Source organism: Saccopteryx leptura, chromosome 11 (genome assembly GCF_036850995.1).
Source record: "Saccopteryx leptura isolate mSacLep1 chromosome 11, mSacLep1_pri_phased_curated, whole genome shotgun sequence".
NCBI classification, from domain to species: Eukaryota; Metazoa; Chordata; class Mammalia; order Chiroptera; family Emballonuridae; genus Saccopteryx; species Saccopteryx leptura.
In genome coordinates, this window is record NC_089513.1 from 56,844,797 (window position 1) to 56,864,648 (window position 19,852).

The following is a 19,852-nucleotide window of genomic DNA, read 5'->3' on the forward strand; positions in this document are numbered from 1 at the left end:
GTCCTCAATTTATCTAATGGAATCCCAAATGCAGGTTTTAAATTTAGTTCATTGATTTCTTACATGCTTTGTGTAGTATCCTAACACTATTGTGAACCCTTAGTATTTTTTTGATTATGAAAAAATGTTACAAAGCACGTTTGGTTGGTACCATACTTAGTAAACATAGTCAAGTGGGGTTGTTTTTTCCCCCAATAACTCATATATTGTTTTCTATATTATAATAGCCAAGTTTCTAAATAATAATTGAGGGATGTTTTAGATACTTCTTTGCAAAAATTTATGTGTGTCTCCCCCTTTTTCTAAAGAGAAGGGGGGGAGAGAGAGAGAGAGAGAAAGGGGCGGGGGCAGGAAGCATCAACTCATAGTAGTTGCTTCTCATGTGTGCCTTGACCAGGCAAGCCTGGGATTTCAAACAGATGACCTCAGCATTACAGGTTGATGCTTCATCCACTGCGCCACCACAGGTCAGGCAAAAATTTATTAGAAGTCTTACTGAATGACAAGTTTAGCAGAGCAAAAATAAAATAAATGAGAAGCTAATGTGAGAACATTTCAAAAATATACCCTATTCTATTTTGAATTGGATGTGTATGTGTGAGAAGCAGGAAATAGCACACAGAGAATAGAATCAAGATTCTTTACACTACATTTCAGACTTTTTTTTTTTTTCATTTTTCCGAAGCTGGAAACGGAGAGGCAGTCAGACTCCCGCATGCGCTCGACCGGGATTCACCCGGCATGCCCACCAGGGGGCGATGCCCTGCCCCTCTGGGGTGTCACTCCGCCACGTCCAGAGCCACTCTAGCGTCCAGAGCCACTCTAGCGCCTGAGGCAGAGGCCACAGAGCCATCCCCAGCGCCCGGGCCATCCTCGCTCCAATGGAGCCCCGGCGGGAGGGGAAGAGAGAGACAGAGAGGAAGGAGAGGGGGAGGGGTGGAGAAGCAAATGGGCGCCTCTCCTGTGTGCCCTGGCCGGGAATTGAACCCGGGACTCCTGCACGCCAGGCCGACGCTCTACCGCTGAGCCAACCGGCCAGGGCCTACATTTCAGACTTTTAATGTTACTGTTTCTCTCCACCTCCAAAGAAAAGCCCAACCTTAAAAACAAAATTCAGAAACTCATGCATTAGTTCCTTAACCATCACTCTGGTGCACATCAGGGCCTTACTCCCAGTGGTAGGTCACCAGTATATATTTTTTCAGGCTCCAGCAGGTATATTTTGAAAGAGCCCTCCAGATTTAGAGGTACATGCCTAGTTTAGTATCACCAAATTATCTTCACAGTTGAGCTGTGATTAGATGTCTTCTGAGAGTTTGTTGTTTTTTTTTAGAATCCCTGTTATAAGAAAGTTTAACATTTTGGTCATCTGAAATACCATTTAACAAACTTCTTTCATGTCAAATGAGGTTATATATATAAATTTTTTAGACTGCCAGTTATCAAGTCTTAAGGACCTAACAGATATTAGATCACCTAGAAAGTTGTAGCCAGGATTATAGTTGTGGTAGACTGTGTGTGGACCAGTCCTACCAAACAGCTAGAAAGCCTTGTTTTCCCTAACAGACTTGCCCTGACCAAGAGAACTGCGCTCAGATAGTGAGTCCCTGGTCCTGAACACCCGGCACCCCCTCACTCCTCACAACTTCCCCTGCCCACTATGTCAAAACAAGTATTACTGTAAATACCTTGATGTGAAAGGGAAGTACTAGTCTACAAGATGTATAGGAAATAGTAATGTTATTCTGGTGTGTGCGTGTGGAAAATGGGCCAGTAGGTAAGGTGTCGGCAAAAATTAAAGGTTTTAGCCTGACCAGGCGGTGGTGCAATGGATAGAGCGTCGAACTGGGATGCAGAGGACCCAGGTTCAAGCTTGAGCGTGGGCTCATCTGGTTTGAGCAAAAGCCCACCAGCTTGGACCCAAGGTCGCTGGCTCGAGCAAGGGGTTACTCGGTCTGCTGAAGGCCCACGGTCAAGGCACATATGAGAAAGCAATCAATGAACAACTAAGGTGTTGCAACGAAAAACTGATGTTTGATGCTTCTCATCTCTCTTTGTTCCTGTCTATTTCTATCTGACTCTCTGTCTCTGTAAAAAATAAAAAATAAATAAAATAAATTTAAAAAAAATAAAAATTAAAAGTTTTATATCTTGCCGATACCAAATACAGATATATTTTCTGCTTCTGAAGAACTTCTGTGTTCTTACCAAATTGAAACAATATCAAAATACGTTTTTTACAATATACCTAAAGCTCAATTATTAAAACTTTAATTATGTTATTTTAAAATTTCCTAATATGTTTAGGTTGCAGAAGTTTTACAGGTGCCTCCAATGAGAGTTTATGAAGTAGCAACATTTTATACAATGTATAATCGAAAGCCAGTTGGAAAGTATCACATTCAGATCTGCACTACTACACCTTGTATGCTTCGAAACTCGGACAGCATATTGGAGGCCATTCAGAAAAAGCTAGGTATGGGACATGTTATATTTAAAACTTTTATGAAAATTAGAATTATTTTTCTAGAGTTGAACTATTTCTACCTAACTTTTCTAACTTTTGCCACTTTATTAGATCTGTACTTCATGTGTTAATTTTATCTTACTGTTTGTCTATATTTCTTCTTTTGTACTCTTTCAGTCTTAAAGCTAAATTTTCACCTTTTCTTTTCTAATCATCAAGTATGTTGGAAAAGCTCCTAGGAATTTTAAAGTTTTCATTGTTTAAAAAATTAAGTTTCATTGTGTGATAGCGTGTGGTTTGTAGAAAAGTTACTATATTGTCTTTGTGTTCTTTCAAACTAGTTTTGGGACAAATAAAATATGAGAATAGGAAGAATACTTCAGGAAAGGAAATTTGAAATAGGATTTTATATAGTAGCATTCATAAAATTAAAAGGCATTTTTCCACACAAAACTGCCATTGCTGCATTTATATCTAGATATGTGAAATAAAGTAAAAGGAGGTTTTTAAAAAAAAACTCTTTTTGTTACTGAATATAAAGTACTTGTATATTGTAAATGTAGTTGGGCATTATTGAAGTATATAAAACAGAAAAGTGAAGTCTGTTGGTAATCCTGCCCCCCACCTTCAAGATACAAATTCTGATAATAAATGAGTGCTGTATATTAGTTTCAGGTTTTATATTTTAATTGTTTTCATTATTAAATACATAAATGTAATATGTCTGTTTGCATTTTGCACTTTATTTTGACTGCAGCATAATATGTATGTCTGCTTCATTTTTCTATTCTAACTTAAGTTACGCAGTTACTTTTATATATACTCATATTTGCATACTTATCCTATTGTATACTGAAGTATTGTTTACGGGAAGTAGAATTGCTGTGTCATATTTTACTGTATTTTGTCAAAATGCCTTCCCTAAGGAAGAATTGTTTCCATCACATTCTTAATGCTGTTTTCTGAGTCTTTGCCAATCTGATAGTATGACTGATTTTGGTAGGTTAATTATCACAGTCAAAATGAAAATTGTGCTGTCTGCTGCGCTATTTGATTTGTATTATTTTTAAAATCGTATTGCTATTCATATATAACCTGGTCCTTACAGTGATCATTTATATTTCTAGGAATAAAGGTTGGGGAGACTACACCTGACAAACTTTTCACTCTTATAGAGGTGGAATGTTTAGGGGCCTGTGTGAATGCACCAATGGTTCAAATAAATGACAACTACTATGTGAGTATTTTACTTAATGTAAAGTTGTATAATGCTTGTTTTCCCATCCTGTAAATCTTGGTTTCTGAATTATTCATGTAGAAGAAACTATTGGCATAAATATCCAGAAGGGTTTTTTTCTTTGTCTTTTAATAAATCAAAGTTTATTAAAAATCAAATAGGAAACCTTTCATAAAATGTCAATTTTAGTTTCCATGTTATTATCCACTAGATAGTTTTAAAAAATTATCTTTAAATATTTTTGCATTTAACTCTAGAAGAATGATATATTTTGAAAACTTACATTATGAAACATTTAATAATTTACATATAAATACAGAAAATAACCACCAAAACTTACAGATATTTCTCACACTTCAGTAGATTACTTTTATTCTTATTATTTGTAGAAATAAGACACAGATGCAAGTAAACCATTCTCATCCCACCCAAAATCCTGTTTTATTCTATTCATTTCTACCATAAATTTAGTGAGTATTCCTCTGGCATATGTTGTTAAACTTTTTATTTTATTTTTTTGTTTGTTTTTGTTTTTGTTTTTTTTTTTGTATTTTTCTGAAGCTGGAAACGGGGAGAGACAGTCAGACAGACTCCCGCATGCGCCCAACTGGGATCCACCCGGCACGCCCACCAGGGGCGATGCTCTGCCCACCAGGGGGCGATGCTCTGCCGCGACCAGAGCCACTCTAGCACCTGGGGCAGAGGCCAAGGAGCCATCCCCAGCGCCCGGGCCATCTTTGCTCCAATGGAGCCTTGGCTGCGGGAGGGGAAGAGAGAGACAGAGAGGAAGGAGGGGGTGGGGGTGGAGAAGCAAATGGGCGCTTCTCCTATGTGCCCTGGCCGGGAATCGAACCCGGGTCCTCAACACGCCAGGCCGACGCTCTACCGCTGAGCCAACCGGCCAGGGCTAAACTTTTTAGATATATGTATCCAGCCATACTAGTATGTGATACTATATTGCTTTTTTAACAATTTTACAGACATTTATCATACATACCTCTTAGTACTGTTTTAGGCAAGTCTCACAGGTTTTGATAAGTAGTATTTTCATCATGTAGTTTTAAATATTTTTTATTTTTTTTATTTTTTCATTCATTCATTTAAGTCAATTTTCCCATTGATTTGAAAGAAAGAAGAGGTTGGGAGAAAAAGAGAAACATCAACTTGTTAGTCTATTTAGTTATTCCATTTAATTGTATACTCATTGATTGCTTCTCATACATGCCCTGGTGCCCTGACCAGGGATGGAACCTATGACCTTGGCACGCTGGGATGATGCTTTATTCATTGAGCCACCCAGTCAGGGCCATATTTTTACATTTTTAATTTGTATTTTGACATGTTCTTAATATCCAAGTGTGTGGAGTATTCTAGTTCTCTTTTCTTAATTGCCTGCAAGCCTAATTATATCATGGTTTTCATTCATAGTACCTTGTTAGCTCATATTTAAAATTTAGCTGATGGGAAGTCGTTGAGACCTATATTAAAAGTAGATTCTTCAAGAAGAGATTTGCTTTGCTATTCCTTTAAAAATATGGCAACAACTTTCCTTTTTCCACATTTCTGCAATTTATTCATAATAATGAGGATCTTGATTTAAGCAGGAATTAGACAGTCAAGGCTTTGTACGAAGCACTGTAAGTCTGAATACACACTGCTCACAAAAATTAGGGTATATTTTATTGCTTCATATTCATTTTGAAACATCCCCTAATTTATATTAGCTCATGGACTTATCCAAGAGCTAAAGATTCTTTCAGTTAGTAAGGGTGTGGTCTTTGACAAGGCCATTAACTCTTACGTATCTTAGTTGAGTGGATAAAATGAAAGAAATAGTCACATAAAATTTGATTGGCTCTTAAGAAAGAACAGTTACCACATTTTGAGAATTGTTAAATTTGACTATGGACTTGACTTTGATTTTATTAAGGAATTATTGTTAATTAGGCATGGTAATGGCACTGTATTATTTAAAATAACTTTCTTAGGAGATGGCCAGCTGACGCGTTAGGGGTAAAGTATTATGATGTCTGCAACTTGCTTTTTCATATGGTATAGCACCCAAAAAGGCATATGTGTACATAATGTGAATATGGCAAATTAAAAATTGTTCAGTCTGGGTTATAGGAATATGAGTATTCACATACAGTTTTCAAATTCTCATAATATTTAAGGGGAGAAAATAAAATCATTAGATGAGTTTAAAGATTATTCTAGTTATGAAGTTCTGAACTTCTGCTAAACCCTAAGCAGTTTCAAAGCAGCTTTTTATTTTTGTAAATGTTTAATTACTCAACAAATATTAAAGACCTTTTATATTACTAGGCACTGCAGATACATTATTGAGTCATGATTTCTCTTGCATAGTACTAGAGTGCTGCAAAACATTTTGTTAAATACTTAACAGTTTTGGAGGGAGAAAGGGGATTTAATGTAATTTAGGCATTTTTCATAGTTTTATCTTGCCATTCTGTTTTGACTCTTGTTTGATTAAACCTAAGTTGCAGCAGGTAGACATACAAATGAATGTTTATGTGTTTTGCTATTTTAAATAACAGAACTCTTTCTTGCGTTAAAACTTTTACATGGGCCTGACCAGGTGGTGGCACAGTGGATAGAGCATCAGTCTGGGATGCTGAGGACCCAGGTTCAAAACTCTAAGGTCACCGGCTTGAGTGTGGGGTTGCCAGCCTGATTGTGGGATCATATACATGACCCCATGGTCACTGGCTTGAGCCCAAAGTCGCTGGCTTGAGTAAGGGATCACTGGCTCAGCTGGAGTCCCTTGATCAAGGCACATATGAGAAAGTAATCACTGAACAACTAAGATGACACAACTATGAGTTGATGCTTCTCATCTCTCTCTCTTCCTGTCTGCCTGTTGCTCTGTCTCTGTCTCTCTTCTTCACTCTCACACTCTTACTTAAAATTTTTTTTTACATGGGTACAATGTATAAAATATAGAGCTGTTCTAGTTGAAATGGAGTTTGAAGGGTCAGGATCATTAAAATAAGTGTGTCTAAAGTTTTTTAACCTTTCCCTTCAAAAATTAAATGAATTTTGAAACAGTGAATTTCACCTGGGAAAGAAAGACAATAACGCTGTGATATTAGATCTTTAGGTTAGGAATAGATGTTAATTATCTATACTGCTCACAAAATTTATAAGATATTTTATCGCTTCATAATTCACTTTGAAATTATTCCCTAAATTTTGTAAGAAGTATACTTTTAAGTTACTATGCCTTCTGGTGCAAATTACTGTTTGTCACCTCAGTGTTTCTTCAAGGACATAGCATTTGTTAAGCATGTGCCATGGCACTGTTCTATTTTATGTTTTCTCATTTAATTCTCACATAGGATTACAAATGAAGAAACAGATTTTGGGGGAGGCTATAAGTAACTTGTCTAATATTACTAGCTAGTAAGTGATAGAGTGAGGATAGAGAGAAGAAGAGAGACTCTGACCAACCCACCTGGGGAAAGGCTGCACATGGTCCTCCATCCTAAGGAATTTTTTCTGGAGAGGTTAGGGAGAATCCCAATAGAACATTTATCAGATTTCCAGTTGTGCCCCTCCTGGTCTCCACCAATTGGTCAGTGCCAGTGCAACTGGTCTTGATGTCAGCCATGGCATCACTTAGTCTGATTTTGCTGTTTTGGGCCTGGAGCCGAAACACAGGTGAAGCCTATATGTCATCTCCAGGGGTTAATGCTTAAAGGAGTGGTCTTGCAAGGGCTTGTTTGTTGCTAGGTGACCTGGCCTGTCATTCCTACTCTCATGCCTAACTGCCTACAATAGAATGTTACTTATAGAAGTTATTCAGTTGCCTCTACCTTGGTAATTAACTTCTAAGTTGAGAGAAACAAACAATAAATTGAGTGATATTAGGGATTTCACAGATTTTAGTAATAAAAATTAATTTTAATATTTTTTGTAGGAGGATCTGACACCTCAGGACATTGAAGAAATTATTGATGAGCTCAAAGCTGGCAAAATTCCAAAACCTGGGCCAAGGTATGCTTCTATTTTTATATAATAAATTCTAATAGTTTAACCTAAATTAGTCTTTCATATAAACTTAATTTTTAAAACTTTATACCTTAAGTTCACAGAGGTTTTCAGGAGCCTCAGTTAGTATCTAAACCAACCTGTCATCTAAAGCAAGAATCCCCCCCCCCAAAAAAAAACCTCTTATCAGATAATCATCTTGTATTTACTTGAATGTTTATAGACAAGGGAAATTTACTACAGAGAAATCAATTCTTTTTTTTTTTTTTTTCTAAAGTTGGAAATGGGGAGGCAGTCAGACAGACTCCCGCATGTGCCCAACCGGGATCCACCCAGCACGCCCACCAGGGGGCAATGCTCTGCCCATCTGGGGCGTAGCTCTGTTGCAACCAGAGCCATTCTAGCACCTGAGGCAGAGGCCACAGAGCCATCCTCAGCGCCTGGGCCAACTTTGCTCCAATGGAGCCTTGGCTGCCGGAGGGGAAGAGAGAGTCAGAGGAAGGAGAGGGGGAGGGGTGGAGAAGCAGATGGGTGCTTCTCCTGTGTGCCCTAGCCGGGAATCAAACCTGGGACTCCTGCATGCCAGGCTGATGCTCTACCACTAAGCCAACTGGCCAGGGAGAGAAATCAATTCTATTGTTTAAAAAGTCACAGTGCCAGAATATTGACTCTTCTAATTTCTGAGAAAAGGTTGCCCTTAGAATCAACGTAAGATAATTTTTATACTTCTTCCAAATGACAGCTCTTCAGTTCATTTAAAATAGCTATCTTGTCTTCTCCATATCTTTTTCTCAGATTTAATATCCAAAGTTGCTTCATTGTCTTTTCTTATATGACAGAATTTGGTCTCTCTCTTCTGTAGGTTTTATAGTTGGCTAGTGACTTTCTTAATGTGATGCTTAAACTAATCACAGTATTTGAGATATGTGCTGAGTGGTGTGCAGAGCACTGTGGGGACTATCTCTTTTGTTCTAGACATTATGCTTGTAACAATGCAGCCTAGTTACATCAACACTTTTTTAAGTGAGAGGAGGAAGATAGTGAGACAGACTCCTATATGTGCCCTGATGGGATCCACCCTGGAACCCCCTGTCTTGTGCTGATGCTCAAACCAGTTGAGCTATTTTTAGCACCTGAGGCTGACACAGTTGGATCAACTGAGCTATCCTCAGCACCCAGGGCCCACGCTCAAACCAGTTGAGCCATAGGCTATGGGAGGGGGGAGAGGGATGGACTGAGAAGCAGATAGTTACTTCTCCTATGTGCCCTGACGGGGAATCAAACTCGGGATGTCCATTTGCTGGTCTGATTCTCTATCCACTGGGCCCGGCAGCCAGGACCTGCATCAACTCTTGGCTCAGATACATTGCACCACTAATTGCATGTATAGCCAGGTAGACTGCTTAGATCCTTTTCAACTTAAACGCTTTTTATCCACTTTGCTCCCATCTTGCAGTTGTGTTATACTAATTACTTTTTTCAGTTGTGAACCTTAACTTTTGCTGCTAAACAAAATCCCTATTCCATTTTTAAGTGTTTATATCAGTCAAAACTTTTTAATTTTGAAAGAGAGACAGGAAAGGAGAGAGAAGATGAGAAGCATCAAATTATAGTTGCTTTCACTTTGGTTGTACATTGTGCTTCTCGTATGCGCCTTGACCTGGGCCGAGCCAATGTCCCTTTGCTCAAGTCAGCAACCTTGGGCTTTTCATGCCGGTGACTTTTGAGCTCAAGTTGGCAATCTTTGGGATCGTGTGGATGATTCCCCTGCTCAAGCCAGTGACCCCCTGCTGACCAGCTGCACTCAGAGCCAGCAACCTTGAGGTTTCAAAAGTTTCAAAACAGCGACCTGGGTCGACGCTTTATATACTATGCCACCACCACTGGTCAGGCTCAAAACTCTCATAATACTAGCAAATGTTTGCATGGTTTTATCCTTTTATACATATTTTTTTTCTGCTTATATCATATAAAATTTCTTTTAACAATGTATTTTCCTTTTTTTTTTTTTTTTTTAAACTGGTGGGCCATTAGCTTTAATCGTAGCTTGCACCCGGCAGGCAAGCAATACACACAGTGGGAAAACACTTCCCTTTCCATTCAGAGCTCCCAAAGCCACTGACTTATCCAAGTTTCCTAGAATCAAAGGTTTCTAGCTCACCAGTCTTATTCACCTCTGTTCCCCATCTCCTTTCCTCTACACAAACTCTGCACAAACTGGCTTCTCCTTTAGCATTCTGCCATCTTGGTTGCTTCTCCTCTCCTCCACGTGGCCCCTCTCTGCTCTCTTTTCTCTGCTCTCTCCTCTAATGCTAATCTCAGGAACCGAGAGAGCCCAATTTTTTTTTGTTACAAATAACAATAACCCTCAAGTTGGATTACTAAATCATAGGGTATTAGTGGTTCTATAGTCCGTACCCTAGAAGTACTCACTCATTATTGCAGACTAATAACTCTATCTGATAAGAAAAAAAGAGGTCATTTCAGGCTAAGTTAAGTTTAGTAAAGGCAAGCTGGCCCCTGTTGACTATTACTTTCTATTCTAAGAAATATATACTTCTTTTAATATTTAAATAGAATTTGCTTAAATTAGTTTAGATTTATTTTCCGAGTTTCTCACTTTCTTGGGCTACACTTACATTTTTGGGGGGTAAAACATTTCCATTATGACGAATCACATTCTCCTTTTTGAGGGCTAGCAAAGTGAAGCTTTTTGCCATTGAACATTACAATATCTTTCTTAGCCATTGATCTTATCCCTTACTTCTTGTTATTTTTATTTTTTTTATTTTTTTTTTGTATTTTTCTGAAGCTGGAAACAGGGAGAGACAGTCAGACAGACTCCCGCATGCGCCCCACCGGGATCCACCCGGCACGCCCACCAGGGGCGACGCTCTGCCCACCAGGGGGCGATGCTCTGCCGCGACCAGAGCCACTCTAGCGCCTGGGGCAGAGGTCAAGGAGCCATCCCCAGCGCCCGGGCCATCTTTGCTCCAATGGAGCCTTGGCTGCGGGAGGGGAAGAGAGAGACAGAGAGGAAGGAGGGGGTGGAGGTGGAGAAGTAAATGGGCGCTTCTCCTGTGTGCCCTGGCCGGGAATCGAACCCGGGTCCCCCGCACGCCAGGCTGACGCTCTACCGCTGAGCCAACCGGCCAGGGCCTTGTTTTAAATGTAATCATCTCCCTTAATCCTCCTTGCCTGGAAAAGTACACAATATTTTTTATAAACTTCAGCTTGTTTTAGGACTTCTGCTACCTAATAATAAGTTTATGCTATCCTTATATTTATACTCAAACCTATAACTTCTTTTAAATTTTGTGTACTTTGTTTTAATATATATATTAAGTGCATATTTTCTCATAAAATCCACTTAGTTTGTTTAGAGATCCCCTTTTCTTATTAGGTGTTTATAATTCTGTAGTCATATTTCTGCTGTTTAGAACCTCCTCCTTCCCTTTTATCAATCACAACGTTAATCCAACATGAATATTCTGCTACACAAATTGATAGATTGACTTTATCTACTTTATTGCATTCCCTTGCCATTCGTTTATTTCATAAACATTTTTAGATGCATGCTCTGTGCCACACACTGTTTTAGGCTGTGCACACAGTTCTGAACAAGGTAAAATTATCAGGTATCCTATTTTCTAGTGATGGAGACAGACAATTAATATAATATCCAAGTAATTAATGCTATGGAAAAAATAAAGCAGGGTAGAAGGTGGAGAATGATTGGGGGGAAATTTAGTCAGGAGGGCCCTTGCTGAGGTGGTAACATTTGAGCCATGACTTGAATGATTAGCCCAAAGAAACCACTGGAAGAACAGTGTCCCAGGGGGCAGGGGGAAGAGGATGGAGTAAGGCCCTGGAGGAAAATACCATGACAGCATGGTTGCAGTGAATGATGAGAAGGAAAGTGTGGGAAGGGGTCAGAGAGGTAGATAGGTGCCCAGATAAGTAATTTGGGTTGAATCCTAAATATATATAATAAAAAGCTATTGTTGGAATCTTTTCAGTTAGGAATGATATGCATGATCTTTTAAAAATTACTATCCTAGTTGCTATGTGGAGAATATTTTAAAATTAAGTGGATGTTGTGGGGCAGAGGAATTATGAGTCCTTTCTAGATTTTTGGTCTGAGCACCTCAGTGGTTCCTTTAACTATAGTGGAGAAGATTAAGGGTAGAGCAGGTTTGGAGAAGAAAAGTCACTTTGTTTTGGACATGTTAAGTTTGTGATGTGCCTAGTAGACGTCCAAGGTAAATTGCTGTGAGGTGGATATGAGTCTGTAATATAGGAGATAAATTCGAGCTGGTAGTATGAGTTAGAGGTTCCTCAGGTTTAAAGTTGTAGGTCTGCGTGAGATTACCAGGGGTAAAATTAGTTTGTTGTGTTTAATGTAGGAGATATTATACATCTCTGTATTTTAACATTAATAAACAAGAATTAAGTACTACAGTTAAGCATTTTCAACATGTAATTATATTAGCATGTTGCTTATCAATAATTATAGTTTTTTACTCAGATTATTTTTTTGACAGCATTTTAGATCTGAGTCAAAGACTTTATAGAATTTTTGGTTTTGTAACCTATTTTTATTTCCAACTTAACAACTCTTATAAAAACCAGAGATAAATCTTATTTTTCAGTAACTGGAGAAGGTCCACCAATGGTATATGTAAAGTTTGTATATATTTGGAGACGTAATTCTAGCATATGAAAAAAAGAACTTTCTCCTTCCCCAAGTTAATTTCTTGAATATGTAGGGTAATGAGAGACACTGTGATGGTAATACCCAAAATACAGTTATAAATATTTTTATACTAAAGCTCTCTGCTTACCTATTTGAAAGAGGTACTCTTTGTGAGTCCTTGAATAATGAATGGTTCAGTAGTAACTGATTTCTGAATACCAGAATGAAGTCTACCCTGGCCAAAATTAGTAAAAGAATGATTCCTTTGTGTGGTTAAAACTGCTTTTTTCTTTTTGGTAAATAATGGCTAGAAAAAATAGTAAACTCATGGTAAGACAGTACTCTTTCTTTATTTTGACATTAATAAATATTTGTGTGCTGAACTTGTTTTCACATTAATGTATAGGAATTATTTTTCATTATGGATTAGCTAAAAGTAATTTTGAATCCAATTTGAACTCTTCATATTTAGTTTTATAAAGACATCTTAAATTTTGCAGAATTTGGGGGGTACAGAATATTTGAGATGTAAAAAAAGTACATAGGTAGGCCATAAAGTATAGTATATAAAAATATATAGGTGGTGGCCAATGGATAACTCTAGACAATAAAGTCACTTTTGTTTGACAGTAGTGGATATATCTTAATATTATAAATAAAAAAGCACTAAACTTCCATGAAGTAGTTTTTCTTAAGAATTACTGTTTTTAAGCCATAGAAACGGTATAGAGCACACCTGGAACACACCTATGCATCTCTCCCCACTCCCTTCCCCTAATGCACTCCCTAAGTGTGTTTTCCTTGCCTCATTCTTCTAAGCTCGCCGGGCCCTTCTTTTTTTTTTTTTTTGCCTCTATAACTTTTTTTCCTGAGTCCATTTCTTCTATCGCTCATTTCTACCTCTGTGATTTTTCTAAACTTTCTCTTATTCAAAACAAAACAAAGAACTGTAGAAAATCAAGTTTTCTATAATAGAATGCAAATGGTTAAAATGAAGAATGTACAAATAGTGTGGAATGGCTAAAAAACCCATATTTACCTTTTGAATTGTGATGAAGAGAACTGGGTAATTAATAAATGGCATTTTAATCATAAATTATCAGGGAATAATTTTTTGTTTTTATTAAGTGGAAACCATTTATAAATTTTAGCTGTCAGGTGAATATTTACAGATAAAATGAGAGGGAAAGTCCCATAACTGATAGATTAGACAAAGTTTGTAGGCTTTACTGGAAGATTTTACACTCTTTATATATTTATATATTTTTAAGATTTTATTTATTCATTTTAGAGAGGAGAGAGAGAAGGGGGGGAGCAGGAAACGTCAACTCCCATATGTGCCTTGACCAGGGAAGCCTAGGGCTTCGAACCGGCAACCTCAGCATTCCAGGTTGATGCTTTATCCACCGTGCCACCACAGGTCAGGCTCACTCTTTATATTTTAATGTGCATATTGTGAATGTCAGGGGAAGGAGAAAGTTTTCAGGCAGACATATTGGACCCTTGGAACTCCTTTTTTCCTCTCAGGTATGTTGTGGGACTGTCATTTCATGGGATAAACGTTAGGAAAGTGGACTAGGTTATTCTTAAAATAACTTTCTTATATAAAATTCTGTAGTCCACCCAGTGGGCTAGAGTATTGTCCCGAAGCGCAGAGGTTGCTGGTTCAATTCCCAGTCAGAGCACATACAGGTTGGATCAATGTTCTTGTCTCTCCCTTTCTCCCTTCCTCTCCCTCTAAAATAAGTAGACATTTAAAAATATCCTATAATCCTTGAAGAACTCACACATTACACATAGTTAATTCTCCCATTTACTGTTTGAGAAATTTTGGTTTTTATAATCTTCTTAAATTGGTCCTTTGTGTTGTATGAAGAGGGAAATTGAGCTTAAACCACAAGAAGGGAACCTAGTAAAAGAGAAGAAAAGTTCTCCAAAATAATTTCATTATTTCATTGGCAGTCAAAGAGTAAGATGTTACTACTTAACATAAAAAATTTACAAAGCCAAAGAATTGTGTGGTTTTTTTTAAGTTAAATGTCATTTTGCCACTTACCCTACAGCTGTTTCAGGCTCTGACAGACAGTACATGGTGTCTGCTTTTTGATCTGGTTTATATATGACCTGTAATGCAAATATATTAACTAATTTCTGACTTGTAGGCATTCTTTGTTACATTACTTAGTTACTTGCATTATGTAATGTAATAGCTAGAAAGAGCTTATAAATGATTATGTGGTATCACTTTTCTGTCCCCTCAACAAAAATTTATTTCCTAGGACTCTAGAAACAGACTTGTAAGATTGATGACAAAATATGAAGGGCAAAGGCGAGGGAGTGAAAAGATGTAACTTGAGCAAATTCTCCAGCTAAAATCTCTGGGAGGAACAAAGTAAATGAACAAAAATCAGGAATGGGAGGGGTGAAATAGGAGTAGGTGATGAGCTGGGCTCTAGCAACAGAGGTTAGAGCAGAGGTTGAGCGGTTACCTGGGAAAATATGTGTGTGGGTGAAACAAAAACCAGACAGGTTCTTCTACCTCGGTGGCTTCTCTTCATAGATTCCTACAGAAGAGCCTGTTCTTGTTTTCTTTGTGGCTGTGTTAGCAACCCTGATCTGGATCATTTTTTGAAAAATTAATACTAATATGGCCTTTAAAAACAAATACAAATAGTTTTTATATTTACTGCTAATAAGGGACATCCTCCTCAATCTTCAAATTCCTCAGGAAATCCAGTTTCTGTTTATTTTCAAATGTGTATCAGTATGTATTCTTTTGTTTACTGTGACAGATCTCAGTCTAAATAAAACTCAAATATAAAAAGAATAAATATATTGTCTAGTTTATTAAAACATGATTTTTAAAAATGTCCTCTGGGTTGGATTATTTTCCTGTAGTTCAGCTTTGATCCTTGGGAAGCTGGCTGAATCCCCCCAAGACTTGGTTTCTGTATCTGTAAAATAACGCCAGTATCACTTGTTTCATGGCTTTATTGAGATTAAATGAGCTATTAATGTATATATACTGCTCAATAAATGGGAACTAGTATTAGTGTTATTTTTATATTTATAGTGAGTTTTGATATTTGAGTTTCTACATTTAAGAATAGAAAATCTTGCAGCAGTTGAAATGTTTGGATTATATCTATCTAGTTCTTTGGGGAAAACAGTTACTAAATTGGGCTGTTGTGAGGCAACAATTATAATTATTTAAAGTAAATATTTATAAATGGTAATCATTAGTAGTCAATTTAATGTTACTTGTTTTTCTTTTCAGGAGTGGACGCTTCTCTTGTGAGCCTGCTGGGGGTCTCACCTCTTTGACTGAACCACCCAAAGGACCAGGCTTTGGTGTACAAGCAGGCCTTTAATTTATATTCAACCATAAATATGTCACTGTAACAATAAAATATGAATCTATCTAAATAAAGTTTTAATATTTGTTCATTTCAACCTGTGTACCCTTTAATGGTAACCTAGCAGCTTGCAGCTGTTATAAGTACCATGTCAAAACTTCAGAGCTCCATTTTAAAGTCTTCTGCTGTCTGTGACTAAGTATAAAGACATTATTCCATTATCTAATTAACAGTAACTCGCCTGACCTGTGGTGGCGCAGTGGGATAAAGCGTCGACCTGGAACACTTGAGGTTGCCGGTTCGAAACCTTGGGCTTGCCTGGTCAAGGCACATATGGGAGTTGATGCTTCCAGCTCCTCCCCCCTTCTCTCTCTCTCTCTCTCTCTCTCTCTCTCTCTCTCTCTCACTCCTCTCTCTCTAAAAATCAATAAATAAAATAAAATAAAAAATCTTTAATTAACAGTAACTCCAAGGCCCCATTTTCAACTGCCAGGTCATTTTGTCAATACTAGGTTATTGTGAAATAGAAAGTTAAATTTCAAATATATTTTGCTTTCCCATCTTGAACCATAACCAAGTCTTCAGTTAACATCTTTGTGTAAACCTTATTTATGTCAATATACCCTTTAAACATTTTTATATTTTACAGCTCACAGTTGTTACTGTATTTCCAACTGGTGACATTTCAAGGTAACTCTAGCTATAAGGAAGAAAAGGTAGTTGTCTTTAGAACATTGGAGTTCAGTCTTATTTTTTTGCCTATTTTTCTTGAAAATTCCATCATATTTATCACAGAAGCACTGCTTTTAATGATGGTGTACTGAATAACTTTTAAAAACACCTGGCAGGTAACATTTCATTAAAATAATCCAAGATATTTCAAAAATGTATATGAACACACATTAAAATTTCCTTGCCAGCTTTTAGAAGCTGGAGATTATAGCTATATCCTAGCCTGTTTACCACTATTTGCTCCATCATTTATTCTTCTCAGTTCTTAACTGTGCTGTTTATTTATTTTGATTGATTGATTTTAGATAGGAAAGGAAAGGGAGAAATACTGATTTATTGTTCCACATATGTATACATTCATTGGTTGATTCTTGTGTTTGCCCTGATGCCTTGACCAGGGATCAAAACTGCAGCCTTGATATATCAGGAGGATGCTCTAACCAACTGAGCTACCCCAGGCCAGGGCTCTTCCCCATATATATATTCTAGTTTTCTAGTTTTTCCATTGTTTTGAGGGGTGTGTGTGTGGGGGGGTAGGAACATCAACTTGTTTCTCATTATATTTAGTTGTGTACTCATTGGTTGCTTCCCCTGCGTGCTCTGACTAGGGTTCAAACCCATGACCTCAGGCATGCTGGGTTGAGAGTATATCCACTGAGAAACCCAGCCAGGGGACTGTGATGTATTTTAAAAAGTGTAGTTGGGGAGGAAATTTACTTATTGATGTTTAATGGTAAAAATAAACCAACAATTTAACTTTTCATCCTCCCTACTGGCAAATCTAATATTGGTTTTTTGTTCTGTTTTTGAGCTGCTACTGAGAGTTACTGGGGGAAAAGATACTGATTGCTCAGAATTGCTTGCTGTAACTGGAAGGAGTCATTGCTCCAGAAAATTCTACAGCACATGATAATAGTTACAAGAAGTGTTCAGCTTTACATCTGTATAGACTTAAGTCATGACTTGAAATTGTTTCATTTATTACATTCACCTTTCTGAAATATGGCAGGAGTTTTTCTTTTTTTAATAAGTTTATTGTAGTAATATATAAGTCATTGATTATAAAGATATGAAGACCTACATAATTTGGAAAATAAATTTTGTAGAATGGGTTTTAAGTTCATATATCAGGTATACACATTTTAGGTGTCTACTAGTAATCCTAAATAAATATAAAATTTAACTTTGGCTAAGAGTGATGTTTAATGCTTGGGATCCTTGACTTCCTCCTGATACTGTTAGGAAAACACATTTTACCCACTTGCTGAAGGTAAATTCTAGGACTCAAGCCAACGGAAGATGAGGCACTACAATTAAAACCCTACTAGATTACTTATCAACTTGCTTTTGGATATAAACTTCTTTTCTTTAGGCTTCTTTAGAGACCTCTATCCATAATATCTATAAATAGAATTTCTTAATTTATATTTCCAGTTTCACATTGAAAAGGAAAATTAGCTCCTCTTGCTTTCATAAATTTTATTTGGGCCATTCAAATAAATTGCTAATTTATAATTTGCCACATATAATCTTAACATGAGCTTCATTAAAATTTTTTTTCGCAACTTGATTTCTATAAATAACTTTTGTTAAGTAGTGTCCTATTGAATGTAATCAGTACAGTACCTTGAACCATGATTGCCTTCAGTCTTTTATGTATTCACGGATTTCTTTTTTTTTTTGGCATTTTTCCGAAGCTGGAAACGGAGGCAGTCAGACAGACTCCTGCATGCGCCTGACCGGGATCCACCCAGCATGCCCACCAGGGGGCGATGCTCTGCCCCTCTGGGGCGTCGCTCTGTTGCATCCAGAGCCATCCTAGCACCTGAGGCAGAGGCCACAGAGCCATCCTCAGCGCCTGGGGCCAACTTTGCTCCAATGGAGCCTTGGCTGCCGGAGGGGATGAGAGAGACAGAGAGGAAGGAGAGGGGGAGGGATGGAGAAGCAGATGGGCACTTCTCCTGTGTGCCCTGGCCGGGAATCAAACCCGGGACTCCTGCACGCCAGGCCGATGCTCTACCACTGAGCCAACCGGCCAGGGCCGTATTCACGGATTTTAATAACGTTGTACATATAGCTTTTGCCATAAATTATGGTTATTTCAGCAAATTCAAGATTAGCTATCTTTCAGTTTTGAAATGAGGTACTTAGTGCTGTAGAAATAGCTATTGCCATTGCCATCAATATTAGTTGACATCTATGACTTAAATGAGAACCAACTCAATGACTTAAGCAATGTTAAATTTTTAGTATATTTTTTTCTTTGTACTTCATGCCATAAATATCTAAATTAAATAGTGTTCACCTCTAGCCACATTGTGCTCTCAATATTAATATTGAACCTATGTTTTAGAGTAGGGAAATCAGAAACCTACAGAAGGAAAAATTACTGAAATATTGATCTTTAATGCAGGTTTATTAAGGTAACCAGTTGTCCTTTAGGGAGGACAGTCTTTTTTTTTTTTTTTTTTAACTTTATTCCATTTTTAGAGAGGAGAGAGAGAGAGTAGAGAGGAGCAGGAAGCATCAACTCCCATAAGTGTCTTGACAGGGAAAGCTCAGGGTTTCGAACTGGTAACCTCAGCGTTCCAGGTCAATGCTTTATCCCATTCTGCCACCACAGGTCAGGCAGTCCTTCTTTTGTAAGTTCCATCCTCCCTGGAAAAGTGTCCTCCTTTTTGATATTGGAAGACTAATCTGTAAATGTCCGTATTCAATTGATGCAGAGTTGATCCACTGCATGTGATACGACGTATTTGTATTTGACATGAAGATTTCTCAAGGATCAGTACAGTGCGGTAAGACGTGATTATGAGACGCATGCGCTCTGCACGGGAGACCTTGAGAGAGTGCGCAAATGGCTTTGTGTACTTCTTCCTGAAACACTACATGGCACATATGACATTGTAGACTCAACAATTATTTCTTTCTCAGTGAATATTCAATCATAGATAGGTAAGCACAATTCATGTTTTATTAATTCATTATCTAATAATTTCCAAATGCAAATAATTTTATATACAAGTATTTTCCCGAAATTTGAGTTTTTGGTTTTTTGGCTTTTTTTTTGTATTTATCTGAAGTTGGAAATGAGGAGGCAGTCAGACAGACTTCCGCATGCTCCCGACCAGGATCCACCCGGCACGCCCACCAGGGGCGATGCTCTGCCCATCTTGGGGCGTTGCTCTGCCGCAATCAGAGCCATTCTAGCACCTGAGGCAGAGGCCACAGAGCCATCCTCAGTGCCCGGGCAAATGCTGCTCCAATGGAGCCTTGGCTGCGGGAGGGGAAGAGAGAGACAGAGAGGAAGGATGGGGGGAGGGGTGGAGAAGCAGATGGGCGCTTCTCCTGTG

General features: G+C 37.9%; 1 protein-coding gene across 1 annotated transcript in view; it reads left to right on the forward strand.

The window, feature by feature from the left end:
* Positions 1-15,864, forward strand: part of NDUFV2 (NADH:ubiquinone oxidoreductase core subunit V2) — a 33,512-nt gene extending 17,648 nt beyond the window's left edge. The window contains exons 5-8 of the mRNA XM_066352942.1: positions 2,308-2,476; positions 3,595-3,704; positions 7,645-7,721; positions 15,689-15,864. Of these exons, the coding sequence (XP_066209039.1) occupies positions 2,308-2,476; positions 3,595-3,704; positions 7,645-7,721; positions 15,689-15,782 (450 nt within the window). The 3' untranslated portion in view covers positions 15,783-15,864. The remainder of the gene's footprint in view (positions 1-2,307; positions 2,477-3,594; positions 3,705-7,644; positions 7,722-15,688) is intronic.
* Positions 15,865-19,852: the final 3,988 nt, after the last annotated feature.